This window comes from Sardina pilchardus, chromosome 17, assembly GCF_963854185.1.
Source record: "Sardina pilchardus chromosome 17, fSarPil1.1, whole genome shotgun sequence".
NCBI classification, from domain to species: Eukaryota; Metazoa; Chordata; class Actinopteri; order Clupeiformes; family Clupeidae; genus Sardina; species Sardina pilchardus.
In genome coordinates this window covers 7,694,437-7,703,346 of record NC_085010.1, presented here as the reverse complement: position 1 = coordinate 7,703,346, position 8,910 = coordinate 7,694,437, and the positions used below count along the sequence as shown (strand labels likewise).

At 40.8% G+C, this 8,910-nt stretch overlaps 1 protein-coding gene across 4 annotated transcripts; it reads left to right on the top strand.

Annotated features, from left to right (window-relative positions):
• The first annotated feature begins 378 nt into the window (after positions 1 to 378).
• LOC134062256 (protein mono-ADP-ribosyltransferase PARP12-like) lies at positions 379 to 8,049 on the top strand. Of its 4 annotated transcripts, none has more exons than XM_062518214.1 (6): positions 379 to 642; positions 3,375 to 3,438; positions 3,563 to 3,687; positions 5,654 to 5,784; positions 6,277 to 6,422; positions 6,679 to 8,049. In XM_062518214.1, the coding sequence occupies exons 2-6, from the start codon at positions 3,378 to 3,380 to the stop codon at positions 7,584 to 7,586; spliced, it is 1,371 nt and encodes a 456-aa protein (XP_062374198.1). In that variant the 5' UTR covers positions 379 to 642; positions 3,375 to 3,377; the 3' UTR covers positions 7,587 to 8,049. The 4 variants fall into 4 exon arrangements, with proteins under 4 accessions (XP_062374198.1, XP_062374199.1, XP_062374197.1 ...); XM_062518215.1 differs by having other exon boundaries at positions 3,283 to 3,438; positions 3,563 to 3,657; XM_062518213.1 differs by having other exon boundaries at positions 3,283 to 3,438.
• Positions 8,050 to 8,910: the final 861 nt, after the last annotated feature.

The following is an 8,910-nucleotide window of genomic DNA, read 5'->3' as shown; positions in this document are numbered from 1 at the left end:
ATGCTACTGGGTAATTTTCCAATTTTCCAACTACTTCTTGATATAGGCTACAGATGGTTTTTTTTTTTTTTTTTTTTTAAGAAAATGTCATTCTGATGGCCCAACTATCATTGTAGAGGTGAGTTCGGTTCTCTTTGTTTGTTCCCTGCTTTACTGTACATCTACCAAATGAACAAACTGAAGAGGTAGCCTACCGTTAGGCCTACCGCATTCATCCGGTCTGGCTCTTTCACTTTCAACTTGACTGTCTGCAGTCAACATGTTTGCACATCATCTATTTTGACATTTTACCAGGATACAACGAGTGCTATTTTTTGATTGGCTGGAGAGTGATCTACTTCTGATCCCTGCGAGAAATTCTCTCGTTTGCCCGCGTCTCGTCATTAACGATGTGGATCCTACCTTGACATCTTTTTGCGTGTGAAATGCAAGGTGTGGTGTATGGACTTGGATTGGGACGTGTGCGGGATTAGACAACCCTTCCTCTGTTCTCGTCATTCTGTTGAAAGTGAAAGTACCCTTTCAAGGGTGCGATTGGATGGACACCGCTAACATTTTGGGTCAACCTGAAAAGAGGTCTCCATTGCTTTACTGAGACGGCGGCGACTTAATTCTGACAGCAGTTAAACAATCGTCAAATTGGTAGGCTAATGCTTGAATAGGCTATATTATATTTGCTTTTTAAATTTCGATTAGACTAAATTTCCGTTTTTATTCTGTGTGTGTTATTATTTTGTAGCCTGACCAGCCAGACCGTCAACATTTCCATGCTAATTATTTTGTACAAAAGCTGAAGTGAGTTGCTTGTTGAGGCAAGTTCAGCAATAACATAAGTCGCTACCTTACGAAAAAGAAGAATCTTAGACCTATTTTGGCACAAACTAATATAGGCCTAGTAGAGAACATAACCTAAGTAGATATATTTAAATATAAGTAGGCTAATATATAATAAATATTATAGGCCTATACAGTATAGCGACTAATACTTTACAACGTCAGGGAGATATCTGACCTCAGACCAGGGGTCACCAAAGTTTATTTTTCTGGGGGCCACCTTATTGTTCCTGACTGTGATGGGGGCCGGGGCCGGGTCAGCAATTGTGTCTTCACACTTTATTTTAATTTGAAATACCACAGATATTCCATTTATTTATTTTCTAATAAAAATAACATCAAATTGTCAAGTTGTAGTAATTGACACGGGCAAAAGTGAGTTAAAAATGATAAATTATAGGTAGGCCTATTGATATTAATAATAATATTAATAATAACTGTGTGCAGCACTTAATAAAGGTCAAATAAATAGGCCTATAAAATAAATACATTAAAAAATGATATATTAGGCCTATTGATATTAATAATAATAGCCCTATTAATAATAACTGTGTGCAACACTTAATAAAGGTCAAATAAATAGGCCTATAAAATAAATAAATTAAACTAGCCAGCCCTTATCAGTGGCATAAAGTAGCCTAGTTGGGCTAGGCCCCGGTGCACACATTGGCAATGGCTAACACACTTCAAGGGTATCGGAACGACACTGATGGACCTCTGAAGTTCGCCTACAAAAAAGGAACCCTTATGTGTGTGTATGTACAGTATGTGTCACTTAACATTAATTTACAACAGTGGATTCGTAAAGAAACGCAAGCACCCACACCATAAGTGTATCTAATGTAAATGAGCTATGCACCAACAATTACATTTTACCTTGTAGTGTAAACAGTGTTGTAAGGCCTACAAAACTGCTTGGAGCTCCAGTGGAATGTTGATGGGCTACCTGGTTAGTCATCACAACCTCTGAATTCCCCAACATCGGAAACAGCCCTATTAAGCTAGGCAGTGTACTGTAGGCTACTCTCATCCACCTGTCGTCTGTCCTTTCCCTTTTGTGCGCTGCTTTTATACTGAACGCAGACTACATTGTTGTATCGTAAAACTAAGTTACACTAGTGTTAATACTGTTAGCTAGTAGGATTAGCACCATAGCTAAGTTTAACAATACAACCTGACGACTTTTAGGGGGCCGGGGGTCAAGTAGTGGAGGGCAGAGGGGCTGGGGAGCCAGTCAAAGGGAGGTGGCGGGCCGCAGTTTTATGCCAACTGGACTATTGCAATTCATTGTTAGCTGGTCAGCCTGCTGTTGTAGTGAGACCACTACAGTTGATTCAGACTACGGCAGCATGCCTGGTCTTTTTAATCAGCCAAAGAGGACACATACAGTATAACTCCTTTCTTAGTTAGTTGGCTTCATACAACAGCCAGAATTTAATTCAAATATCTCACTCTGGCCTATGCGACACTTAGCCTACTGGATCTGTTACCTGCTATTCCCTAACTTATTTTTCTTTCCAAATGTTGAAAGTTTTGCACTAAATATGGGTTTTCTATAATATAGAAATTTTATATTATACATATATTACTTAGAGGGAAAATATAAGTTGACTTTTACATGGCTTAAGATGTGTCAGGCCCTGTCTGCCATCACATTGAAATCAATACAACGCAGCTGTTTTTTTGAATAAATGTTAATGCCCATGTTTGACTCAGGGAGAAGGTGGAAGGGGCAGCCATGGCCTACTGGTTAGGGCTTCAGGCTTGTAACCGAAGGGCTGCCGGTTTAATCCCCAATCAGTAGGGAAAATGTGGCTGGGGCGGTGGGGCGCAGCTGTACGAAAGCAGCTCACTGCTCGGGGATAGTGTGTGCATCACCTCACTCAGTGCTCACTAATTCACGGATGGGATAAATGCAGAGACCAGACTCTTCTGGGAAGGCTTTCCACAAGGTTTAGGAGTGTGTTTATGGGATTTTTTGGAAATAATTCTGGAAGAATAGTCAAAAATTCCCATAAACACACTAAACTCCCAAACCTTGTGGCCTGCCCAAAAGAGTTGAAGCTGTTATAAATTTAGCTGCAAAGAGTGGACTGACGTCATATTAATCTCCCCCTTATGGCTTGCGAGCTGGAAAAATGAAACTTATATTAGGCCAATCACATCGTGTATAGAGTCGGTGGGTGGGCTTAACATAATGACGACAGGAATTTCTTCATCAAACTTTTCCACAACACACCAAGTGCACTACGTCACCTTCTCTGTTGCTCTGATTGGTTGTAGTAGCGCTATCCTATTGCGTCGAGAGGGAATTTGAAAGACAACTGTTGTCCACATTCATGGCTGAAGTACCCTTGTGCACCATTACCCAAGCGCCGCTTTATGAAAGCAGCTCACTGCTCCGGTAGTGTGTGTTTCACCTCACCTCTGTGTTTCACTAATTCACAGATTTGGATAAATGCAGAGACCAAATTTCCCTCATGGAATCAAAGGAGTATACATGTATATACTTATACTTGTACTGACATACACTTCCACAGACAATGCTTCAAACAAGTATCCAAGACAAAACACAGAGGCGTGTGAGAACATCCAGAGAGCCGGGTAAGAGAAGCACATCATACTTTATAGAGCCCTCCCATCCTTCCTACAAGATCCTACCCAAATTATGGTTGTGGCAAAACTTGTAAACGATCCTTCATATTGTTGCAATGATTTTGTTCCCCAGTGAAAGCTCCCAGTGACAGCAAGGCACCGTTGGTTACCCTAATGTCTCTGCCGGATTACTGGAACCCTGATGTGTTGCCTCCACTAGGACATGCAGTAGGTAGAGGGCCTGGCTCAAGCCTTGAGGTTAGGGCTGCTCCATTTTGGTAAAAATCATTGTCACGATTATTCTGTTCAATATTGAGATCATGATTATTATTAAACGTGATTACTCAGTGATTTTGGAACTATCATCCATATTCAAAATGTACATTTTCGTACAAGCTATGGGGGGGTCTTTAACGATTAGCATTAAAGGAACACTTCACCGTTTTTTTCATATTGAACTATGTTATTTGCTTAATTAAGACGAGTTGATACATACCTCTCACGTTTCAATGCGTGCACTCACTGGCTCTGGCGCACGGCACAACTTTGATAGCACTTAGCTAGCCCAATGCATTCATTAGGATCCAAACAGAGATGAAGTTAGAAGCGACCAAACACCTCCATGTTTTCCCTATTAAAAAACAGTTACACGAGTAGTCACACGACCAAGTATGGTGAGACAAAATAAAACGTGGTGCATTTCTAAGCAGGTAAGAGGGATAACTATATTGTGTGGCGCAGTAATATCCTCACTCTTGCACTTTCAGTTTCACTTTGGAGTGAGGATATTACTGCGCAGACTCTAAGTGCTCCCAATATTATTCCGCCACACAATATAGTTATCCCTCTTACCTGCTTAGAAATGCACCACGTTTTATTTTGTCTCACCATACTTGGCCGTGTGACTATTCGTGTAACTGTATTTCTGTATTTCTGTACTGTGGTGCTATCAAAGTTGCGCTGCGCTCCAGAGCCAGTGAGTGCACGCATTGAAACGTGAGAGGTATGTATCAACTCGTCTTAATTAAGCGAATTACATAGTTCAATATGAAAAAACGGTGAAGTGTTCCTTTAAGCTTTGTATCTTTAGAAAACCAGTCATGTTTTTGAATGGTCGCGCATCATTCCCTCAGTTTGCCTTGAGATGGGAGAAATGCGGATTTCATTGAAGCCCATGAATAGGACTTCCAGCTTTCAATGGTGTAAAATTATGATTTTTACATCATTGAAAGCAGGAAGTCCAATATTGAAATCCTTATTTCTCCCATCTCAAGGCAAACTGAGGGAATGATGCACGACCATTCAAAAACATGACTGGTTTTCTAAAGATACAAAGCTTAATGCTAATCGGTGAAGTGTCCCTTTAATGGTTTTCAAATCTTCTCAGTGTAAAAATAGTCTAACTGAACATGTTAAGTGGTAATAGGCTAATTTATTATGCAAGCAATATAGCATGAGTGGGAGTGGGGTTGGCAATAGATTTTGCCTATACCCAGAGGTGTAGCCCCCCTCCAAAAAAAACACATTTATTGTTTTTATTTTATTTTTTTATTTTTTATTCATTTAGCCTATTAGCTGGTTTGATTTGCATTAAGCTCAATCAGAATGAAATCAGCTAATAGGCTAACTGAAATAAAACCATGCCAATCTCTAGGTATGGTGAAGTGTATGTGCAGCAGTGTTCTGGTATGTCAGAGAGCTTTTACATTGTGTGTGTTTCTCACATGAGTCTTCATTGCCCATGTCCATGTTAAGCCTATTTGATGTCTACTTTACAGGTACACTGGTGAGTATGCCGCTCCGTCCGGCATCTTGTTTCTGGTTACTGTCAAATATCGTCATTTGTATTTGTCAAATATTTTTTAGTTTGTATTTTTTATGTACCCTTCAGGTGGTGTTAATCAAGGTATTTGTTTGGTCATTCTAAATTTGTTAATTTTGGAAGTAAACTGTAGGTAATATTGTGATTTATTTTACACAATGGAATGGATTTTACCCCCATCTCCCAGATTTAATCCTTCTGCCATTGAGAGTTACAGTTTCTTCTTCTACAGTTTCTTCCCAATTATGTACGAGAGAGTCAGCGTTTGGACAACTGCATAGTTTTTTATGCAGACACAACAATTATTAACAAGGCCTGTCAATGAGACCCGTCAGCCCTACAGAATGGGGTGGGTGGTTTTTTGATGGGTGTTTGTGATGTGACTTTCTTTTTTATATCTAGATAATCGAGCTGGATGCAGCTTCTTCAGAATACTCAAAAGTCCTCAATATCTTCAACAGAACCATGTCAGGCTATGACATTCTGAGTATCAAAAGAATCCAGAACCTGGCTTTGTGGAAATTCTTCAATGAGTAAGTTCCCACCTTAGATCTATTTGTAAAAAAGAAAAGTCAATGATTTGTGTAAATATTTTTGACACACAATGTATTATGTGATGGCAGTATTAAATAATAGTGTAGATTATATGGGACTGATGCAAAAGTACATTCTGCCAGTGGTGGCCCGTATGTCGACTTCTTTGCTAAATGAATGAATGAATGAATATAATTAGTATTTAAAAGGTTTATACAGTATCAACACAACATGTTATCATGACAACTATACATTTGGCCTGTAAATGCTTTATGGTTTTTATTTCAATTTTGCACAAGCAGCGGAAAACGTTTCTTCTATGAAGTCACGCTGCAGAACTTCAAAACATATGTCTGATAGATTTTCTGTATGTCCGGTATTCTGGAATATTAACAGACATTTTGTCCAGTAAAAAATAAAATATGTTGATGACCAATCTGGATCCCGATGTACCAATGCCAACCCTCCTAATCCATTTCAATGCATTTCAGGCAAGCAGACCACATGAGAAAAAAAAATGGTGGAAATGCCAATGAACAAATCCTCTTCCATGGAACAGACTCCAATCACAGTGATGCCGTCTGTCAGGAGAACTTTGATTGGCAGATCCATGGGACCGGAACCGCTTATGGCCAAGGTGGGTTACTGTAGGTATTAGGCAAGAACATACGGAAACACTTTATTTGAAGGGGTCTTCAAAAAACTAATGACACATTATGACAACAGTCATAAACATCAATAATGAGTCATTAATGTGCATGACATGTGTCATGTCATTCTTATGACGGTTACATGTCACCTTTATGTATAACCCCTTCAAATAAAGTGTTATCGAACAGGGATTAGGTTAGTGCTTGCAATGCTATTAAACTTCTGCCATGTTTGTTTTTTAGGGAGTTACTTCACCAGAGATGCCAGTTATTCAGATGCATTCACTGGGCCGGCACGGATCAAATCCATGTTTGCCTGTAGGGTCTTATTAGGGCAGTACACCAAAGGACAGCATAATTATGTCCGAACCCCAGCCAAGGAAGATAATTCAAGCTTGCTTTGTGACAGCTGTGTGGACGACGTGTTTAACCCCTCCATATTTGTTGTGTTTGAGAAACACCAGGTTTATCCCGAGTACCTCATTCAGTATGCCTGGAGACGGCCAAACATGTACCTCCCCCACCCACGCCTGTACAGGTGCCTCCACCCACACCCAGACATGTGCCTTGCCCCCAAGCCCGAACATGTGCCTCCACCCAAACCCAGCCATGTTCCTCCACCTTTATCCAGACATGTGCCTCCACCCACATCCAAATATGTGCCTCCACCCACATCCAAATATGTGCCTCCACCCACATCCAAACATGTTCCTCTACCTTTATCCAGCCATGTGCCCCCACCCATACCCAGCCATGTGCCTCCACCTTTATCCAGACATGTGCCTCCACTTACACCCAAACATGTGCATCCATCCACACCCAGATATGTTCCTCCACCCACAGCCAGATATGTTCCTCCACCTTTATCCAGGCAGATGCCTCCACCATTATCCAAACAAGTGCCTCCATCCACACCCAGACAGGTGCCTCCATCCACACCCAAATATGTGCCTCCACCTTTATCCAGACCTGTTCCTCCACCCACACCCAGACATGGGGGAGGTCCCTCGGTCACATCTCATGCCGTGGCCCAGTGGTCATTGTCTCCTGGAGGCTCCAAGAACACAACGCAGCCATCGTCTCCAAAAAGCCAGCCCCAGAGAGTTTCTCATTTGATTGACTACTTCCATAAACTCACTAATCAACAATAAGGTTCATTGTCCCCCCCATTATACAGTACATGGTCTTTTTGCTTATTTAAATATCTTCTGAGATCATATATTATGTTTGTGAAGTGTCATAGTCCGCTTGGTGCTATGGGCTTTTCAGCTTTTCATTTAATCATTTGTTCAGATTTCACTTTGTCTGTAATTCTGTGTGATATTCTGTTGAAGTAGCCATTTCTTTTTATTTATTTTTTATTCTATTATATCTCATTAGCAGACAGAATAAAAACCTTCACATTTTTTAAAGAAATGTTAAAGTAGCATTGGAAATGTGTCTTGCTCTGCAAGGAAGGGTGTACTGTAGACGTAAGGGCCGCTAAGCTGCCAGTTAAACATTTACCCTATTCACCTATGTTGAGATCATTTTAGAATGTTTACCTTTTTGGCCTTTCTAAAAGCTGTTTTGTAATCAAATGTTAATAAAAAGTGATACGTCAATATGTCCAACATGAAATAATTCTTTTTTTGACAAATATATAATAAAAATCATCATCTTTAACCAAAATGAAAGACATTATTTGGGCTTACAGCAAAAAACGCATGCATTCTAATTGGGGTCATTTTTGACCCCACTCATGGAAGAGTGGAGGTATTGGTAGCCCATGCATCTAAGGGCTAAGCCAATTTGTAACAGGCCTATGCAATAATTTGAACAACATCCACACACTGTCAAATACTCCACCTGCCAGCTGCCATCTGCTTTGGAGTAACCTCAACTGTTACATCATGTATGATGGAAGCATGAATGAATAAACTGTCAAGTAAAAAAGCAAACAGTTCTCCATTCCTAACCAATCCATTCCCTATTTATCGGGGCAAGAAATTGATCTGTAGGACCGATGATCATGAATAAGCGTTCAACTTATGCTACTTTACATGAAATTGAGAAGCATCACATGTTTGTCAGCATATCACACAGTGCTCCATGGTGACTCCATGAGCTCTATGGCTACTCACTCATGTCATGGGCCTGGTGATCTCTTCTGTCAGGAGCTCCACAGCGCCCCCCTATTGGCCCATTTAAAGCTGTGGTCAGATCATGAACTGCAGCTGGTCAGACCTTGGGTGTGTCTGAAACATAAGTGCACACACTGTGCACACACTGGGCAGCGTGCATTTTCCGGAAGTTAGCACTCTCACTAGATGGGTACTTTGTTTGGCGTGATTTCCAAGCGTGCATCGATGCATTTTTATTTGGCCTCAGATATCCCATAATCCAGGTCAAGCTCCACACGTCATGCAAATCGTCAACACCCCCCCCTCCCCGTGTCAGGTGATGCCAACTAGTTTGTGCTGTCCAAATGTAGGT